Genomic DNA, 22,115 nt, shown 5'->3' with positions numbered 1-22,115 from the left:
GCGACCTAAGGGCCGCGTTTAGTGCGCCACTTACGCGTTTCAGCGTTGTTTACCTATAGATTTCAGGGCTATATTTCGATTAGTCAGTAAAACAAAATTCTCAAAGATTTGTAGGTATATATTTGGCATCATTATTTTTGTATTATAATAAAAACTAGATATAATCCACTATACATAGGTATACATACAACAAAAAACAATATTATTTGTGAGATCTGAATATTGCACAACTTCAAGTAGGTAGGTACAAATAATTACTAAAAAAAATCAGTCTTTGGAGTTCCCTTAACAAAGTCAAAAAGTTGTCTATCAAATTTTTTAAAGAGAGTAGGTATAAAAAGACAAAAATTCGTTTTAGTATAACTAAGATTTTATGTATATTTAATTCACGCCCTCATTAGAATTAGCGATAAGCGATTGTTGCATTATTCGTCTTCACAAAAAACAATCGAATAAAATTAGACGATCGATTGCAATTGTGCGAGTAGGTACAATTTATTCACTGTTAAGTCTTAGAACATGGATTGCATGATCTGGAACGAATAAATCGAATATCTAAATTCATTCGTACCAGACCCGCGCGCTAAGTATCTAACAATCGAAAATAATCGATTGTTTTGGGATTGTTCTACTGTTATTCGATCTAACAATAACAAAAATCGAATAATTCGATTGTTATTCGAATAAATCGCCCATCGCTAATTGGAATATTACATTATTTATGGAAGAGAAACATCCCCAATACGCCTCCCCACGTCCACGACCTTGCGTATTATTTAGTAGTATAAGTACATTCTTTAATTAAACTAAATTGACAAGTCAGCAAACATTGTGTTTACAAGAACCACACGTGTTGAAAATAGACGCTGTCGACGTATGCTGCTGACGTATGTTCATCATTTCTACGGCTCGTCCGATGCGGTCGACGTGTCATCTATACTAATATAATAAAGAGGAAACCTTTGTATTTTTGTATGTTTGTATTGAATAGGCTCAAAAACTACTGGACCGATTTAAAAATTTCTTTTACCATTACTTAGAGGGATTCTTCCGAATCCGTATAGGCTATATTTTATCCCGGAAAATAGATAGGATTTTTCGTGGTAGTGAACACCCGTGCGAAGCCGGGGCGGGTCGCTAGTCTCCTATAACTTGCTTTCTGGCGTGACTGGCGTCGGTACACGCAGACGCCTGGCTTCCTCAGCGTCGAGCGCGCGTTTCATCTCGAAGTATTTCTGTTTAGAGGACGCGAGCTCCGCGTTCACTCGTTCGAGTTCCAGGCGTAGGTCAGTTACTTGACGCTCGCGCATGCTTAGCTCTGGAAGTAATAGAAATAGTAATGCTAATAAATAATCTCAAATTTTTGATCAATTTTGGCCGAAGCCAAAAGTTCATGGGATAGTGCTAAAATGACAGCTGGCCTGAGTGTATGACTATTTCTTTTATGCTCACTCCAGAAAAAAATTATAGTACTACATATTATATAGACTTGTCTTTAGGTTAGAGTACAACCGAACTAGAAACATACTATAAAATCTGTCAGTTAATTAAATTGATAGAGACTTCAGAGAGCATATTAAAAAAAGTTGGTCAAGCCGAGTTGGAATCGCGCGGGTAGGTTTCCGTACCATTGAACAAGAAATAACTATAATTTAGCAGTATTTTTTTGTTGTTATAGCAGGAATAGAAATACACATTCTGCGAAAATTTCAGATCTAAAATACACTGCCCGCTGACAGACAGACGTACGGACGGACGGACAGCAGCGGAGTCTTAGTAATAGTAATCTCAATCAATTTTGGACTTGCCTTTACACAGGTTCAAAAAATCTATTACCTGAGAAATACCTGACCTGATAAAATAACTGAGAAAAGCATATTATACCTACAATCGAAGATTATTTAAATGATAAAAAAGCGTGGATTTGACCTGCAGCTCGCTCCAGCAATGCGCGGGAACTCGATTGCTTTTATACATGGCATAATATTGTACATATATCAAATCTTGAAAAGAGCAACCGCCGAGTTTCTTACTGATTCTTCTCGGTAGGAATGGCATTCCGAACCAGTAGTAGATGCTTTTGACGATTCAAAAGAACTCGTAAAAGTCTAATTGAATAAAAATATTTTGAATTTGAATTTGAATAGGGTCCCCTTGACACCCTTCAGGTACGGAACCCTCGAGATAAGCTGCAGACACATGTCTGTGTTGTAGTGTGTTGCAATTTGTAACACAATCTTGTCGTCTAATCGGAACCTCGAGTGTGCTCGAGTGTCAATGCGCCAGAGCGTCTCGACAGGTGTAGTGCGAGCATGTCTTGATTTACGTGATCCAGATCGCCTGGGTACGTCACGAGGTATTTACGACAGATCACATCACAGTAATGTGTTTACATCTTCAAGTAAATGCAGATGTTTTGTCTTACCTGCGATGAGACATTTCATTTTGGACGTTCTCTGTGTGAGAGCCCTCTGCGTTCTATTTAGTGTTTGCTGAAAAACACGAAAACAACATAATAAGTAGGTATTACTACAACAACAAAAATAAGTAAGTAGACTAAGGTATTAGACTCCGCGTGGATTTTGGTGTTTTTTAAAATCCTGTGGGAACTATTTGTATTTCGAGATAAAAAGCTTCAAGCTACCTCTGTATCCGTATAAATCGGTTAAACGGATGGGCGGTTAAGAATCCCGTGGGAACTCTTTAATTTTGCAGGACAAAAAGTAGCCTATGTCCCATCCCCGGGATGTAAACTAATCATAAGCTAACTCTGTACCAAATTTCATCAAAAACGGTTAAACTGTTGGGCTGTGAAAAGCTAGTAGACAGACAGCCATACACACTTTCGCATTTATAATATTAGTAGATAAGTATGGATTAGAAATTTTGATTGTTCAACTACCCAGTACCAAAGTTTGGAAAGTACAAATTTTGGAAATCGGTCTACAGGATAGAATATTTTATCTATCCAGCAGACCGATTTCCAAAATTTTTTTTTCTTACTTGTATCTCTGGGCTTGGCTGTAGAGCCAACATATCCTTGACGGCATTGTACAAGTTTTTAGTTTCTTTCAGTTCGCGGTCCTTCAAAACCAGCATTTCACTCTGGGAAAGCACTTTCCTGAAAGTAATAGGACAAACTGTACCTTACACACAAAAAACCATTTTCGATTTGAAAATAGGTACTACGAAGGACTATCGATTTTATCGAACAATACTCGACAGTCGATTTAAAAATCGACTACTAAAGAATCGAAACACCTATTAAATCTTTATCGTATACTAACTAGATGATGCCCGCAGCTTCGCCCGCGTGATTGGTCAGATCCCCTGCAGCATCAGGATTGAGGAGTTGGAATCTAAATTTGTTATGGAACAATGTCGCAAAGTTCCTCTATCGATTAAAAAAAATGACGCAAATCGGTTCAGAAATCTCGGAGATATCAGTGCATAGGTAAAAAAACACATCTCCATTTTTAAAGTTAAAAAAGTAGCCTATGTACTCCTTGGTTAGTCCCGACAAAATAGGTTCAGCCAATCCGACGATTAGCCCGGTCAAACAGACAATCACTTAATTTTATTTATTAGTATAGAATAATACTAGAAGTTAGAACAGTTCTGAATCGACAATCGATTAAGAAATTGATATGACAATGGATCCGCACCTTCTAAATCTTTATAGAACTTTACAGAACTTTACAGAATAGTCCGTACTGTTCTCTAAAGTCCCATAAAGTTTTAGAATCAACAAACTACTTACTTAGTTAAACATTAATTAAAATACAGCAAATGTCTCAATGGTTCAATAAAACTTGAATGAATGGATGGTAGAAAACAATAATTAATTTTATTATTCATAGCTTGTAGCGTTCAATATTCATAGTTCATAAAATAATATTATTGGTAGTTAGATAATAATAACAGATTAACTTTTCTAGTTTCCCACGCGAACCGGATTGAAACAATGTGCTTTATTTTACCTCGATTTATCTAATTTATGCAAGGACTAGCGCATCAGTCCATTGCACTATGTCAGCACTAAGTGCCACAGATCGACTGAGACATCGCTATGTATAACGTGGGATTTCTACCCACTAAAACCCACTCGGGGGTCCTCCTCAGCACAAGAAGCTCCGGGAACCCTGAAGAACGCGCGCCGGTGCCTCTCTCGCGCGACGTCCTTAGAGCGGCTCCGGAGGATGCGCTTCCCTACCCTCATACAGCTACACAAACCACAGCAAACTGCCGATTCTTCAGGGCCACCGGCTAAAGCTACACTCCAGCCACCCGGGACATATCCATGAAACATGTCCCAGTTCACGCTCCAAATTGAACACCTGACTATAAATACAACCAGGAAATTATAACCACTTACTTTTGCGTCAAGCGCAACTTCTGCGTGAGAGTGACGCTCTCAGGATCGGTCCCCTGCAGCTTCCTCCAGCGGTGCACGTTGAGGGGCGTCTCCAGAGCCTGCTCGAGCGCGCGCACGCGCAACCTTTCACGTCCTAGTTCACGCTCTAAGTTGAACACCTGACAATCACATCGATCATTACTATCTACTAGCTGATACCCGCGACTTCGTTCGCGTGGATGTAGGTTTTTTAAAATTCCCGTGGGAACTCTTTGATTTTCCGGGATAAAAAGTAGCCTATGTGCTAATCCAGGGTATAATCTATTGCCATTCTAAATTTCAGCCCAATCCGTCCAGTACTTTTTGCGTGAAGGAGTAACAAACATACACACACACACACACACACACACACACACACACACACACACACACACACACACACACACACACACACACACACACACACATACAAACTTTCTCCTTTATAATATTAGTGTGATTATAACTGGTACCAATAAAGAAACTTATCAAAAAGAAGCTGCGCTAATCATTCCGTTTCACTCACACTCTATACACAGGTGTCGTGCGTAACGTGTACTATCACACTATATGTACATAGGTATGTTAAGTATACCTATAGCGTGAAATTTTAATAATTGTTTTCCCGCAGCAGAATAATTTACCCTCAGTAGTAAGCTATCGAAATATAGAGTTAATTTTTTTTTATTAATTGAAAAATATTATCAACTCGAAAGCATGAGAAACATATTTAGACGTCACGTAGACGTAACCGCCACTCGAATCGCACGCGCTGCTGACAAGGTAAAAATATGTAGAGCAAAATAACCTTACTCGCGTAGATAATACGGTATAAACAGGCCTGCAAGTACGGCCGGTCGCAAAGCTCTCGTGAGGTATTCGTATTACTATTGGTTCGAGATAGCTTTCGAGTTTTGTTTTTCGCGATTGTAAATATGCCATTTTTTGATTCTAAATACATATATTTTTATGTATATTATAAATCGATTGTACCTGCTCTTAAGATAATTTCGACAAAAAATAATAATGAAAACAACCATAACAATTTCACGCTGTATTAGTAGTAAATGTTTCAACTACCTGCCAAGAGCGCTCTTAGCAATATTATGATAGCACGCGCCTCAGATTACCGTAAAGGCAGACACGCGCAGTCAATCGTGACCTAGTTCACACTTCACGTTTAACACCTGACAATGACACCGTTCATTACTTAATATTATCACCATGACATCCTTGATTATTTACCGATTCATTTTTATCACGGTCGGTTTTACATGCTAAAGAATTCGTCAAAAAACCCGGCCAAGTGCGAGTCAGACTCGCGCACTGTACTCGGGTGTACTCGGGTATTTTCCCCAATATTTTGCACTCAAAAACATGCATAAAAATAAATAAAAATCTGTTTTAGAATGTATGCGTAAAGCCCTTTCATATGATACCCCACTTGGTATAGTTATCTTACTTTGAAAATTGAAACACATTTTAACTTTTTTAAATGATGTAATCACAAATTCGTGGTTTTCAGATTTATTCCTGTACTTGTGCTATAAGACCTACCTACCTGCCAAATTTCATGATTCTAGGTCAACGGGAAGTACCCTATAGGTTTATTGACAGACACAACGGACAGACAGACAACAAAGTGATCCTATAAGGGTTCCGTTTTTCCTTTTGAGGTACGGAACCCAAAAAACATCGTCAACTTTCCTTTAGCAGTACCTACCTACACGTGAAAAGTGCATTAGGAATCTTCTAAGCAAGCGCGCTCCATCTTAGCCTGCATCATCACTTGCCAGCAGGCCTGATTGCAACCAAGCGGTATCATGAATTAAAAAAAAACCTCCGCGTAGCAGCGAAACCTATGAAGTTCTGTGATGACTTATCAGTTGTATGACATGAGAACAGGCATTATAACAGGTAGTTTCGCTGTTGCTTTACAACACAAGTCATGACGGAACGACAGAAGACTCAAGGAAGCTTAAGTTACTATAATCCACTGAAATAGAAAAATCTGTGTATGGTGCAACATACGATATGTGTTAAAGATATTGGAAGCCAACAAGGTAACCCCAAAGGTGCATTTCAGCCCACCTCCAATCTCAAATCAGTCATGTTCTCAATGCCCTTTGACAGCAAATTCTTCTCTTTGCGCAGACGAAGTATCTCCAGTCTTAATAAACGGATATCTTCTACCCGTTGTTCATACTGGCGTTCACCTGTGAAAAAATATCTTATACATAACTAGCAGATGTCTGCGATTTCGTCTGCGCGGCCTACACAAATTTCGAACTCCTTTTAACCCGACCCGTCCAGTAGTTTAAGCTTTGCGTTGATAATTATTATCAGATAGTCAGTCAGTTAGTCAGTCACCTTTTCTCTTTCTATATTTAGATATACTAGCTGATGCCCGCAGCTTCGCCCGCGTGGATTGGTCCGATCCCCTGCAGCATCAGTATTGAGAAGTTGGACCCCAAATTTTTTATAAAACAATGTCGCAAAGTTCCTCTATCGATTAAAAAAGAAATGACGCAAATCGGTTCAGAAATCTCGGAGATTTCGGTGTACATAGGTAGAAAATCGTAACTCCCTTTTTGAAAGTCGGTTAAAAAAGTAGCCTATGTTACTCCCTGGTCAATTTTCTACCTGTCTGTGAAAATCCCGTCAAAATCGGTTCAGCCGTTCCCAAGATTAGCCTTTTCAAACAGACAGACAGACAGACAGACAGACGGACAGACAAAAATTTTAAAAACGTGTGATTCAGTTATAGTATCGTTTAAATAACCATATTATGACCTTAATATGCGGTAGTTATTTCGAAATTACAGACAGACACTCCAATTTTATTTATTAGTATAGATAGATGTCTTATATTCTGGAACAGTATGAGAAGTTTTGTTGCAGAAGTCCTATTATTTTCAGATTTTCTGCAAGTTTTAACATGCTTGCAGAAGTTAACTTGCTGAAAGAGATTACATAGTACAAAAAGCTAATTTTACCAAGAAATTCCGGATGTTACTTGCCAATGGAGCCTTGGTCACACATGATGTCATACCAAGCCACTATTCATTGTCATAAACCTGTTTGCGTCTACTGCTGGACATAAGCTTTTTCAAGTAGGTACGCGCGCATTTCAGGTAGTTAGAATCGCCGCCATGGCTTTGTGTCTTACTCCCGACCCATTTACTGCCATCTTAAGAGTGCAAAATAGAGGAAAAGTGTGGAACCTTCCACGCCAAGGTTCGATTTGATAAGGATCAAGGATAAATTTTATATGCTGAAGTCTCGCTCGTGGAAACAATTGAGTAAAATCTAAAACTTTTTCTTCTAAGGAAAAATATTGTGTACGTGCCACGATGTAAAGTGACTTCTAGAATCCGTATCTTCTCATACAGCAATGAGATCTCGTCGTTCCTCCGCACCAACTGAGCTCCAACAACGTCTCTCTCGTTGATGAGACCTTCCAACTCCTTCATTAATTTCGCTCTTGCGGTGTCTCCTTCCTGCCAATAATTAAGACAACGTATAAATTACATATTTATAAAAAACCTATCGATGAAAATACCTGATGAACTAGTAACATTACTATGCAAGAATTTTAACTTTATGTAAAAGTTCTGAATGGTTTTTATTTTAAGTTCTGAAAAAAAAAACCGTAACAGTAAAATTTGAGAGTTGTGTTGTAACAGCGAAACAGTGGTTGATTGCACTGAGTACGCAACTTTGACCGAATTCAGATACTGGATGAGTGATCGACTTTGGAGGTCCCTTGGTAGTCCATGGTAAGCCCTCATCAGTCTCGGTTATTAACACTAATACTAACAATCTGATAATGATCGTCACACTGAAGAGTCGAAATCTAACTTTCAGTTAATCGCGTTATCTTTTCGTGCTTAATGAAAGGGGTTGATTCTCAAATCGCTCAGTAATGAGGAATGCAAGGTAATCAAAGTGTCACCTGTATGATCCTATTGAGCCTAGCTTCTTCCTGCCTCAGGGCAGTGATTTCCGCCTTCGCTTCTGAGAGCTTCAACAATCCAGCTTGGATTTCAGCGCGATTTTGTTCGTTTTTCTTGTTGCATTTTGCAAGTGTGCTCTCACACAATTTGAGTCCGGTCTCTTTGCCGCTTATATCCTCTTTTAGCTGCTCGATTTGATATGCTAACATCTGAAAATTCAAGAGAGAACTCTCGGTTTGTTCTAGAATCGACGATATGTCAAAAATTAAGCTATGGTGACGTAAAATCATAGAAAAATAGAACTACTAACATCTGACCACCATTTGATTCCTACCAGAAACGTGGATGCCTCGAAGTTTTGTTGGAAGTTCTCTTGAACTGTGCCAATACTCTTATCATATTCAAGTGCCAGCATAAAGTTAACGGGAGGTAGCATCTAGCTATTCGTGTAAGCATTTGAAAAGAGTAATACAATAATGATATCTTTAAGACTACGAAGTGTTGACTTAACCTTTAGCTTCTGCTTCAGATCCTGTATTTCATCGAGCGCTTCGGTATAGTTCTTATGGAGCATATTCCTCTCAGCGCGGGTGGCATCGAGGGCGACGGAAAATTTGCGACTCTTCAAAGACTCTTCCCGGAGTGCCTTCTTCAAATCCAATATATCTGCTGTTCGTAGGCGGACTTCCTCTGTCGAAAAGTTTTAATAATAAACCTTACATTGATAAAACCACTATTTTACTTTTGTATGGCCGTATATTGTGATGTCAGTCAGCGTGCTGTGGAAAGAGCCAAGAAAGTTGGCGGGATTTTCAGAGAGAAGTGCTTCCCCAAAAATTCAATTCTCAAGGTTAACAGGGCTCTCTCCGTCACTCGCTTCTGCTCGCTTCATACAATCGTAGTTCCAATTTCATTTGAATATTAAGCAACCACAGTCCATGAAATTTTGCAGACATATTCTAGAAACTAATATCTGTGTCTGTGGTGTTTTAGATTTTTCTAAAAATATGTAGTGTTAAAATTACAGGGGCTCAAAGATTTGTATGAAAATTTTTAAGACCGCGTAACTTTGAAACCGAATATTTTAACAGAAATCTGGAAAATCACAGACATAGATATTAGTTTCTAGAATATGTCTGCAAAATTTCATGGACATTAGTTGCTTAATATTCAAATGAAATTGGAACTACGATTGTATGAAACGAGTGACGGAGAGAGCCCTCTTAACACGCTGAAGTGACAGTGGGTAGATCACTTGCGTCGACGTACCGTTGGATGTTGGAGTCGAAACACTTAGAATGACCTTTCAACTCGTAGATCGTTGAGGAACGATATTTGTGGTGGCTGGTATTTGGATGCGAAAAGAGATAAACCAAGTTCACTATACTTAAAGAAGGTCAATATCTAACAATAGCTGCATACAGGCTGAGGATGTTGATATTTGGTGGTGGATATTTACCTGATATTTCATCTACTTTCTCATTCAGAGCGATTGTCTCTTCCAGCATTCTGCAAATGACGATTGATTTCGTTTTAAAATAACATCGTTTACTACGATAATATTTTTTTTAAATCAAAGACAAATAATATATCAATGACAAACTTTATAGGCAGGTACCTACCATTCTTCATATACATATAAAATATATGTTTTCATTTAGTTTGTTTTTCAGATTCTCTTATGTCTTACTTATTTTCTAGCTAACGGGAGAAAAATCGTAGCATTTGAAAAAACGATCAATTTACCGTGCATTTTTACTTAATCAAAACTCCCCTGGTGGATGTTCAGGGATTTGTTTTTAGAACAAACCGGTGTCTCCCTTGTGTAATGTCAGTTGAGAAGATCGTCCGGGGAAATTGTATTTTACTTACCTTGTTATTATTTATTACATGGGTATAAATTTATTGGGTGCAAGAAATTTCCCACTGGACTTAGCTGTATTTTTATAATTTCGTCAAAGTGTTTACTAACACTAATTGAAAGGAACATAAGAAGGGTTTTATTTTAATAAATATCAAAAAGCTTGCAACCTCTCGCCAAAAGTTGTTTAGAAGAAAGATTGCTTTAGCGATAAGGCCGCCTTTGAACGCTGCAATCATTTGTAAGTTTTTCGATATTCTTACTGTGTGTATGTATTGAATAATAACTAAATATAAATAAAATGAAAACCCACATCTCTCCTTGTACCGTACGTGTCGTTGGCTGTTTAGATAACTAAGAAATATCTTCGATGCTGCGATATGTATCTTTGCTGAAATCTTTAGATCGTATACTTACTACATTGCTCAGGCATAAGTTTTAACTGTGGCTTATTTATTTATTTAATTAATTATTTAATTAGAACGGACCTTTTAAGTCCAATTACACTAATTAAATTATACAGTAAAAATAAATTTGTTAAGTCAATAATCTAAAATGTCAACTACAAAAGTGCAGGATCTGACCTATGAGGTCAGCCCATTTGTCAGCAAATATGTCACAGCGAGGGGACTCCATCCACACGCGCTGCCAAAGTGCGCGGTATGGCTTATGTCTGAGCAAAGTCAAAGTTTGCTCTATACACAGATCACAACCGAAGACTGACACCTATAGAGCGTTCTTTAACTTTGCACAGATTTGAAAACGAGACAGATTTATGTCATTGATATAACGCTGTCACGTTTCAAATGTTTCATGACTCATGAGTCAGAACAAAGTCAAAGTACGGCCTATAAACAGTTTTTAACCCCCGACCCAAAAAGAGGAGTGTTATAAGTTTGACGTGTATATCTGTGTATCTGTATATCTGTGTATCTGTCTGTGGCATCGTAGCTCCTAAACTAATGAAATGATTTTAATTTAGTTTTTTTGTTTGAAAGGTGGCTTAATCGAGTGTTCTTAGCTATAATTCAAGAAAATCGGTTCAGCCGCTTGAAAGTTATCAGCTCTTTTCTAGTTACTGTAACCTTCACTTGTCGGGGGTGTTATAAATTTTTAATTTACGCTTGTATATCTAGTAGAGATGCATTGCTCTCGATTTACTTTCAAAGGGTTATATTGCAATGAAGGCTATAGTTACCTGTCTTTATCCTTCTCATACTGCCGTATCATAAGCCGCTGTTTATTGATTTGAGCTGCATTCATCTCTAGCTCATGTTCTAGCTGCTTCCTCCTCGACTCCTGTCGGTTTATCAACTGCAGGTTTTCTATTGCCTCATCTGGTAACAAAAAATTCTGTTGTGTTATCTATTAAATAAAGTTATGTAGGAGCAGTGTCCTCTGATACAGAAGTAGTTCTCGTACTCCTAAAAGAAGGCTCCAACCTGTTAAAGATACTGTAAACATAAGTTATTTGAAATAAACAAGTTTTATTTTTAGGGTTCCGTACCTCAAAAGGAAAAACGGAAGCCTTATAGGATCACTTTGTTGTCTGTCTGTCTGTATGTCCGTCCGTCCGTCCGTCCGTCGTGTCTGTCAAGAAAACCTATAGGGTACTTCCCGGTGCCCTAGAATCATAAAATTTGGCAGGTAGGTAGGTCTTATAGCACAAGTAAAGGAATGAATCCGAAAACCGTAAACTGGTTACGTTAAAAAAATTAAAAAGTGATTAAACTTTCAAAGTAAGAAAACTATATCAAGTTAATAGTTTTTGATTTATCGTGCAAAATATCGGAAAAAATACCCGGGTACGGAACCCCTTAGTGCGCGAGTCTGACTCGCACTTGGCCGGTTTTTTATTTATAACATACTCTGTATCTTCTGCATGTTCTTGGTCATGATGTCCTTCTCTCTGTTGAGGTTCTCAATCTCACGCTTGTCAGCCTCCGCTTGCTTGTTGCACAACATTATTTCCCTCTCCATGACGCTCACTTGCTGCCGCAGGTTCTCTCTGGAAATTAATAATATCATCCCATGATTTCTCCAAAACCAAGTATGGCGATCAACCTTCGAAAAGCTTCTCTATCTAAAGCTGCCTTTTTCGGGTTCCGTACCTCAAAATGAAAAAAGAAATGCATATAAGATAACTTCGTTGTTTTTTTATTTATTCAGATACAAGTTAGCCCTTGACTGCGATCTCACCTAGTGGTAAGTGATGACGCAGTCTAAGATGGAAGCGGGCTAACCTGGAAGGGGTATGGCAGTTTTCATTAAACCCATACTCTTTTGGTTTCTACACGGCATCGTACCGGAACACTAAATCGCTTGGCGGCACGGTTTTGCCGGTACGGTGGTAACTAGCCACGGCCGAAGCCTCCCACCAGACAAAAATAAATTTTGAAATGGATGGCCATGATAGGTTTTTCAAAAAATAAGAATATTCGCCATTCTAAATCATAACTAATATATTAATTACCGTTTCCCCTCCAACTAAGCGTAAAGCTTGTGCTAGGAGTAAGTACTGAAAGTCTGCGGTATAAATTCCACCCGTTGCACTATTGTCATACCTACTCCTAGCATAAGTTTTTTGCTTAGTTGGAGGCGAAAAGGGAATATTAGTCATGATTAACGTGGCTAATATTCTTTAACAACAAAGGAAAAAATATGCCGAAATGGTCCACTGAATTAGCTTGAATTTGGATCAGAGAGGCGGTTTAAGCCACATCCGAATTCGGTCCGACTTTTATACATAGTATAATACTAGCTGTGCTTCGTTCGTACTTCGTTCGCGTGGAATAGTGACTTTTCTGGCAGCATGTACGTTAAAAATGTTCGCCGTGATTCTTTAAATTGACATAACTTTTTTATTTATGAACCGATTGACATGAAATAAACACTTATGTTAAGTGAAGCTTACTACAATATATTAGTGAAAACCGTATCTAAATCAAATAAGCCGTTTCTGATATTGCACAATTATTATTTCGTGCACAAAATTATTTCGTGCACAAACACACAGACAAACAGACAAACAGACAAAAAAAAATTAATTACAATTTCGGGTTCGGCATCGATATAATAACAACCCCTGCTACTTTTTTTTATAATATATTTCCATTGTACAGACACCACTTTTCTACAATTTTATTATATGTATAGATTGTATTTTCACGCATTCGGATCGGATGAACCGCAGTTACCGGTCAGCAAGCACACCAGCCCTGGTTTGCTCGAGTAGCTGGTACTTCTTCATCTGCTGAATGCCTTGTTTGGTCAGCTTGGATATTTCATTTCGTAGTCTATTGGAGTCGTCAATCATGTTCTGTAAAGAAAAAGGACATTATTATAAAATCGAAGGTTATGTAGATGATAAGAGAGCGTGGATTTGACCTGCAGCTCTCTTCAGCAATTTGCGGACTTCAATTACTTTCATATTATACCTACGGCATAATATTGTAGGTACCTAAGTATATCAAATCTTTGAAAAGAGCAACCGCCGAATTTCTTGCTGGTTTTTCTCGGTAGGAAAGGCATTCCGAACCAGTTGTAAATGCTTTTGACGATTCAAAAGTACTTGTGCTAGTTTAATTGAATAAAAATATTTTGAATTTAGATTTTTTTTTGAAAAGGATTATTCATTATTATACCACTTATTAAAAAATCCTATCACAATGTAAAGGATTATTCAAAATGATAAGAAAGCTTAGAAATCAGTTGCTTAACAGTTTGATAGTTCTAATTTTTGTAAAGTGGTGGTAAAAGAATACTCGACTGAGTGAGTACCTTTAGTTTTAAGTTACGTAAATAATATCAGCACTATATCGTACAAATTTAACAATTTCGACCATCAAAAGGGGTACAATATTGTACCTACTTTAAATAAATGATTTTGACTTTGACTTTGAATTTTAACTTTTGTGGTGGGTTCATCTCAGATCTGGGTACTTTGGTACCCTCGTAGCTTTAGTTTGAGGCTTTCGTAATTAATTATCACCATTACATCTTACAAATTACCACCAAAAAGTGTTCATTGGTCCGTTATGGTACCCAATTTGAATAATTTTGACTATAACATTCATGTTCTAGGATTTGAATTCACAGTCCACGGTGGCACGTATTCAAACTACTAGACCACTTGGACTTTTGGTATTTCAAATGTTTTTCTTCGTATAAAATGTTTAATTTATTGCAATCTAAGAGACCGCTTTTTTATCGTTGGCAGGTTTTTACGTGATTATGATCTCATCTTATGATTAAGTTGCTCGCACACTGCCGCAAAGCGAAAACTTCCGTGCGAGACAAATTTTTCAACAGGTACTGAGCCTGGAGTCTAATTTTCATGTCATTTAATGTATTTTCTACTGGTTAGTACTGAATGTGAAGTGAAGAACTGATGCAGCCAACTCGTGCTGCTGAGATCATTTACGTTTCCTTAACAATATAATACATGCAGCATGCCAGCAGTTAGCGACCTCTATTGATCTCATCCCCATTTCTTCGACGCATCCTATACAAGTGACTCGTCCCACTGACGTCATATTTACACTTTCAGTAGGTTCAGAAGGTAGGTGCGGCTCTTACGGCTTTTGCGCTTTTGGGAGTTCATTGTATGCGATCACCTTTACGATGCAGTTTAGGAGGCATCGAGATAACCTTGATATGACATTGCAGTTTTATTTCGAGATGAACTTAGGTATTTTCGACGATTAAGTTAATGATTATTACCTATGGGGTCACATTGGCGTGCACTCCATACAGGCATAAAACAAAAGCACTGCTTGCCATAAAGATTTTCATTACCTGTTATAAGAATTCTAAAACAGGGATCCGCGCTCAGTAGTGAGCCAGCGATGGGTTGATGATTATGATGATAGAAAGATTTTCTTACTTTGTATTATCTACCTGTTTTTTTACCTGCCTTTTGTGAAGGATATAGGGTAACAAAGGTTCCCAATGTCACTTGCAGTATAAGTATACTAAATACCTCAATTCATTGCTAGTGTCAGTAACATTCTGCTTAGATTTGTCGAATTCCGCGTTGGTGAAGTCAAATTGCTCCTTCAACTAGACGGCTTTAGTCGAAGCTGTGCCCCACTTCTGTTGCACTAGGCCCAGCTTGTTGTTGTTACTGTGTCAAAGATTAGCGAATAGCCATATTCCTTCCTGCTTTGTAAAACAGTTTTAAACTGGTATAGTTAGTAAATATCTCACCTTCAATTCCTTGCTAGTGTTAACAAGGTTTTGCTTGGTCTTGTCGAGTTCTGCGTTGGTGATGTCAAGTTGCTCCCTCAACTGGGTGGCTTTAGTCGAGGCTGTATCTCGCTCCTGTTGTGCTAGGTCCAGTTTATGTCCCATGTCGTGAAGTTGGCGGTCACGGCGCTCGATGGCTTTCTCGGCTTTTGCGAGCTAAAACGTTTAATAATTCTTAAGTTGTTTTACTAAAAATATATGGCATCTCATCTCAATAGCTCAGAGAATAATATACATATATATTCAGAGAATTGCGGGGGCAGACAGAAATCTGAAATATATAGGATTTCCTTTCCACAACCAAAAGGATAAACTGACTGGTTGACATAACAAACCACTGTGTTCTGAAACTTGAGATTTGGTCTGCAAGGTCTCTCTAAAATGTAGACCCACATAATGAAAGAATTTTCAGAAATCCCACAAGAGTGACGCTTGAGCAGTTCATAAGGGCACCATCGCCACAAAGTGCCGCGCGGCTGAAGCGCTGCGGCCGCGCTACTTTATAAATCCACTAGAGGATGCCCGCGACTTCGTCCGCGTGGATGTAGGTTTTTAAAGATCCCGTGGGAACTCTTTGATTTTCCGGGATAAAAAGGTGTCTATGTCAGTTACAGGGCCTCAAGCTACCTCAGTACCAAATTTCATACAAATCGGTCAAGCGGATGAGTTTTTAGGAATCCCGCGGGAACTGTTTGTTTTTCCGGGATAAAAAGTAGCCTATGTCCTTCCCCGGAATGTATCCTAAGTCTGTACAAAATTTCATTAAAATCGGTTGAGTGGTTGAACCGTGAAAGCGTAGCAGAGAGACAGACAGACAGACAGACACACTTTCGCATTTATAATATTAGTATGGATATCATTTCGATCGATGAACTGATGTCGCGCGTTTTAATTTGAATTCATGCGCGCCTTTATTGTTGTAGTTATGACATATTACCATAAACAAATTCACAAGTACTTACTTTGTCCTTAAGGTTTTTAATGACGTTCCCCCTATTCTCGACTTCAGTCTTCATCGTATCGGACTCGCTCTTCAAATGCTCCACTAGCCTGTTTTGTCGCACAGCATTGTTTTCTGCTTCCTGAAATATGGACATATTCCTGAAAACTTTGTCTTTTGATAGAGTGATGGATAATTTGTTACATGTCTCGTAGTTTTTTGATAAACTCAATAACCTGATTGGTCCACCCTGTCTCAGTGGAAACGCAATTCAGCAATCAGACCAATCATTATTAAGAGATGACGTGATAAAATTTCACATCACCTAACAATAACTAGAGTGGATCTCTGCTCCACACTGCTTTAGTGGAAATGTATTCGGTGGTTCTGCCAACTGAAGCGAACGGAGCGGAGGGCTGCGATAGTTTTATCACGCTATCTTTTAATAATCTCGATCTGCTAAACATACCTCCGCTTCGCTCCGCTTCACTCCGCTAGGGTTCAGTGATTATGGAGAAGTTTATAGGGGTGGCTCTGTACAGTGAAGCGAAGCTAATAAGTGAAGTGGAGCGGAAAGCGGAGAGTAAGCGGAGTATAGCTGCACCCCGCCGACTATCTCTTCGCTTATCGTAGTGGAACGGAAAATGCTTGGATATTAACTGGTGGGTTGGACAAAGCTTAGAAAAAGTTCAGATAAAGCCCTGATGGAAAGTCAGCCTTTCGTTGAAACTTGCAAGCAATCATGCCAAATTGAATGAAAGAAACCTTAACTTATTAGAATGTCAAACACGTCATAAAAATACACGCTAACTGTTAGTAACGGTGTATTGTATAACTTTTTGCCGGAGTTTTAGTAGTTCAAAGAAATTGATTAGTTCAAGTTCGAGTGCAACATAAAGTCACTAAACAATTGGTCTCGCTGATTGAATTTGTTTACAAAAATACTTGACTTCATTGAGTCATCATGATATAAGAGATTTTATATCTTAAGATTTGAGCTGACTAAGACATTGCTATTAATCTATTTAAGGAACAGCATGTCAAGGAACTTGCATTTTTTTCTTTCGTGAGGAAAATCCGTCATGGATACCACCGGCCAGTGGTTATTTCGACTCCCTACCAACTAATAACCTCACGAAGTTCCATCCCACCCCTAATGACGGAGCACAAGGGGCCAACAACGCCTCGTTACTCCGCCAGACGATGTCCGCCGCGGCAGACCCACCATTGGGACTCTACGAGCCCCCAAACACCGTTAGAGGCATGCCGGAATTATAACAGCACGCCAACCAACCCGAGGACCACACTGTGAACGACGGGCCGCCCCGTATTATCATCCGCATGTCTTCCCAAAGGCTAGGGTTCCCCATCCTCAACATCTCAGTGACAAAACTGTCGGTTCGACCATATATTTTATATGATGACATGTATAGTCCGTACAAAATGAGAACTCACTCGCCATTTTAACTCTATGTGTCAACTGTCATGTCAAAAGTACAGTTCACCTTTAAAATAAGGACCCAAAATCGTACTTTTGACATGACAGTTGCAAGTGAGATCTCATTATGTACGAAGCATATACCTACAATAGTCTATCGTATCGCTCTGGTATAGTGATGCGCTCTGATTGGTTGCGTGCTCGGGTTAGTCCTTGGTCTGCACTTTAAGAATTTTTACCTCCAATTGTTCTTCCAACTTAGCGATAGTCTCGTCAGCAGCCGTATTCTTGTGCTCAAGTTCCTCGATGAAGCTTAAAGCATTGGTCAACCGATGCTTGACACCCTCAAGTTCACCTTGCAGCCTGGCTTTCTCTTTCTCGAATTTCTCCTTCTCTTTCACCGCCGATGTTGCACCCCTGGGTAAGAGAGAGACCATTGTTGTATATATTCTTATAGCAACTTAGGAGTACATGGGAAATAGATATAGCCCCGTCCAAACGAACTAAAACTATCTTCTTCCTGCAGCTCCTGAATAAAATAGAATGGAATAGAATAGAATACAATGGACTGGATTCTATTCCAGGAACAAGGTTCCAGGAACGGAACGAAGACTTTTATAATTATGACTCAAGAATCAAACAGCAGGAACAGCATCTACTTATAGTTCTTGATGTGGTAAAGCATCTACATTTTAATGTTCTTGAAAGTTTCTGTCAAGGTACTCTCCTTTACAACAACAACAAGGTTTCTCTCGTAATTTTTCGCCGACATGCTCAGTGATCTTAGCTGCCAAATAGGCTATCACCTAAGCTAAGGATAAAACGTTCAAGGGAAGCTAGATCCATATGATAAAATCTTGTCCAGCATCAATAAGAAGAAGAACAGTTTATTTATGCCTTCTTCTAGAAGTCAGACTCACGCATCATCATCGCCAGCTCGCTTCCTTGCATCGAGCTCCTTTTCTAAACGTGTGACAGTTTTCTTCATGGTTTCCAAGCTCTCCACGCTCGCCAGTTCTCGGGAGTGCATCGCATCTGCTAACGCTCGCGCTTCCTCTGTTTAGGAAAAATACAGGTAAATTAATAAAGATAAAAAAAGACTTCGTCTGTGGTGGTGTTTGCTGGCGCGCGTGCGGTGCTTTTTTGGAGTGTTTTTGTGTTCTGCTGGTGTTTATTGGTGGTGGAACTAACTGGGAAGCGCTCTAAAGGGGCGCCGCGTGTATGCCGGCGGGCGCCGGCACAGTCGAAGTCCATACTTATACATATAGTTTTCATAACTTGTGAATAACTACAAACTTGACATTGGCTAATCAGTGTAAAGCCAGACGAGAAAAAAAAAAAAGAAAACGTCATCCCTCCTGAGTCAGGAGGCATGGAGTCAGCAATCTTGACTGCGTTCGAACTACAATAGTATTCTGAAAATGTTAGCGGGAAAGGCCGATTACTGAGCACAGGGACATAAACTGTGTATATATTTAATATTTGATAATAAAGACATTTTTCAAACAAACAAACTGAGCACAGGTCTCTTTTCGGAATGAGAAAGGCTGCCTTAGGCCATAGTCCGCCACATTGGCCAAATGAGCAAAGATTTCACACACCTTTGAGGACTATGGAGAACTTTCAGGCAAGCAGGTTTCCTCGCGATGATGTTTTCCTTCACCGTTGCGGCAAGTGATATTTAATTTCTTAATAGGCACATACATACTCAACTCCGGAAAGTTATAAGCTAGTACAAAATAAAATACAAATGATAGGTTCTCACCAATTTCTCCTCTGAGCTTTTCGATAGTTTTACAGTAGTCAGATATCTCCCTTAAATATTCGCTTATCGTTTCATCGTAGCGGCTAATTTTACTCTGTAATAGTAAAAAGTTTCATGTTTCACGTCCCCATCAAGTTTCACGACGCGTATCTACATAGTATTATAGTGTGTAAAATAAATGAGAAAGGTAAGAGGAAGCTCCCGGAACCGTCAGACCTTACATGTTTTCTGAGAAGCCGAATGTGTGGGATTAGTGTTAATTTCGTGGGCCAAATTATAAATATCAGCTGCTAAATATTACCTATTTAAAAACATTATTCGCTTTTCTTAAAGTTTGAGTGTAGATTTTAATGAATATTTTACAGATGATTGTTAATAATTAATATTCAACACTGCCGGACAGTTTCAGTCGACGATAATTTCCGCCAGATGCTTTAAAACTCGCGAAAACATAAAATATTATAAAACTTACTTATAATCTGAGCCGTAATTTTTATATTATGATGATATTCAGGAAATATACATGAGAATCATCACTCAGACTTCAAGAAAAGTGAGTAAGTAATGTTTTTACGTACTTTAGCGGCTGATATTTTTAAATTGACAGCAAAAGCTAGCAAATGTACGTAGGTGCGTTAAAGTACATACTAGCTACTCTATTACACACATTTCGTTTCTCAGCAAATAAGTAACGTCTGGTGACACTGGGATTTTAGACTGCTGGTAGATAGGCAGCTGGAAGTTTGGTTCAGTCTTTTGCAGGAAGTATAAATCTTTGAAAAGAGCAAGCGCCGAGTTTCTTGCTGGTTCTTCTCTGTAGGAAAGGCATTCTGAAACAGTCGTAGATGCTTTTGACGATTCAAAACTACTTATAATTGTAAAAGTCTAATTGAATAAAAATATTTTGAATTTGAATTATGTAGATATTAAAAAAAATACCATCATCTTGTTAAATTTTTCCTGATGTTCAAAGTTTTCCTCTTTGAGCTTGAAGTACGAATCGTAAAGCTTGGTGTACACGTCCGAATACAGCTTGAGCCCATCTGCTTCACGCATTTGTTCGAGGACCTGTAGCAAAAACAAACTTCTTAAAGTCAACGAAGTTTTGAAGCTTACTCGTAGGTGTCGTTAACTGCTCTTTGCGTAAACAATGCACCGTTGTCTATGTAGGTCTGTATCGCTGTGCGCATGCGTTCACGCACACAAGCGTATGAATTTGTCTTCACTTTTTATAATACAAAAATAATGTGAGCTTTGCTATATTATGGAGTTTTATATAATATTTTTGTTTAAAGAACTGTATTGTTGTTAGCTAAAATAATTCAAATAGGATTTCAAATTTGGACTCGAGGGTTGCCAGTGTTTGATGATGCTGCACTAGTGATGTATTTTTATCTGGTAAAATTTTCTATTGTAAGTAACTGAACCGGAAATGGAACTCGGGACCCTTTACGCATACCTAACTAACAGAACTATAATACTCCTCCTCCTTCTTCCAGCCCTTATCCCATGCTACGTGGGATCGGCACAACATGTCTTACACCAAAACAGTCTTAATACAAAACAGGTAATTTATTCCTTATCTGTGAGCAATTGCAAACACAGATCATCTTCTGTTGTCAAATAAGAATAGGGATGTCCCCAAATTAATTCCATCATCAGCCTATTTGTGTTTAGTTCTGGAAATGGCATTTCCGAAGGGCGTACCACCCCTGGACCTTCATCCAATCACTTCGTTTCTCAAGGTCTTTGATTAAACGGACCGGAGGTTGTCTCACGCTGCTTTTGCCGGTAAGCGGACACTTTATTAGGCTCAAAAGGGCTAGAACCCAGAGGCATACAGTACAGCCAAGTTAAAAAATGCCGCTTCACCTTTTCATATTCTTTTTCCGCCTCGGTCGTTTCCGAACCGATGGCAATGGCCGCACCAAAGTCCTCTTCATCTTCCGTCGCCATTATGTGCAAAGTTTACCTAAAAACCACAAATACAACAACAAAAGGCAAAATAAAAGAAAAATTTTGAAAAGAAAGTGGGACGGAGAGCGCTGTTTGGTTGCCTTTGTTACACGTTGCTATGACAACAATCTGACTTAAATGTTGGACAAATGTTTTACAACGCTGTCAAATCTTTGTCTATGGCAAATTGATGGCAAAAGTCCTCCAAAAAGATTTCTAGCTCACTCACTCTTTGAGATCACAGGCGAGAACTAATTTCATACGAGATCTAAGAGACAAATCAAGGAATATACCTACTACTCTCTAAGACCTCATTCGCACGAGAGCTTTTTTAACATCCGTTAAAAAAGCGTTCAAATAGAAAAAATGCATTCCCAAGTATCTGTTCAGACGTCAACGCTTTTTTAACGCGTAATTTGTATTTTAAGCGCAACGCCAGGTTTTAACGCAACGCTTTTTTAACGCTCGTGCGAATTAGAGCGAATTAGAGAGACTAATCTAGCAGGATTTCTGCTGCCAAGACGGCCAAAATGAATAGTAAATTGATGTGTCAAGACTC

The 22,115-nt window shown here is 38.7% G+C and overlaps 1 protein-coding gene across 2 annotated transcripts; it reads right to left on the bottom strand.

Moving 5' to 3' along the window:
• Nucleotides 1–659: 659 nt before the first annotated feature.
• Nucleotides 660–21,672, bottom strand: LOC123877877 (cilia- and flagella-associated protein 58-like). 2 transcript variants are annotated; one of them, XM_045924811.1, is made up of 20 exons: nucleotides 21,473–21,672; nucleotides 20,540–20,668; nucleotides 19,601–19,694; nucleotides 18,756–18,891; nucleotides 18,075–18,252; nucleotides 16,420–16,539; nucleotides 15,419–15,613; nucleotides 13,408–13,529; nucleotides 12,079–12,218; nucleotides 11,409–11,547; nucleotides 9,809–9,858; nucleotides 8,861–9,039; nucleotides 8,349–8,558; nucleotides 7,743–7,893; nucleotides 6,485–6,609; nucleotides 4,376–4,533; nucleotides 3,004–3,121; nucleotides 2,426–2,492; nucleotides 1,139–1,318; nucleotides 660–944 (listed from the first exon to the last, which is right to left on the bottom strand). In XM_045924811.1, the coding sequence occupies exons 1-19, from the start codon at nucleotides 21,554–21,556 to the stop codon at nucleotides 1,146–1,148; spliced, it is 2,568 nt and encodes an 855-aa protein (XP_045780767.1). In that variant the 5' UTR covers nucleotides 21,557–21,672; the 3' UTR covers nucleotides 660–944; nucleotides 1,139–1,145. The 2 variants fall into 2 exon arrangements, with proteins under 2 accessions (XP_045780767.1, XP_045780769.1); XM_045924813.1 differs by having other exon boundaries at nucleotides 660–947; nucleotides 1,142–1,318.
• Nucleotides 21,673–22,115: the final 443 nt, after the last annotated feature.

This window comes from Maniola jurtina, chromosome 24 (assembly GCF_905333055.1).
Source record: "Maniola jurtina chromosome 24, ilManJurt1.1, whole genome shotgun sequence".
Classification (NCBI taxonomy): domain Eukaryota; kingdom Metazoa; phylum Arthropoda; class Insecta; order Lepidoptera; family Nymphalidae; genus Maniola; species Maniola jurtina.
This window is presented reverse-complemented; position numbering and strand designations above follow the sequence as displayed.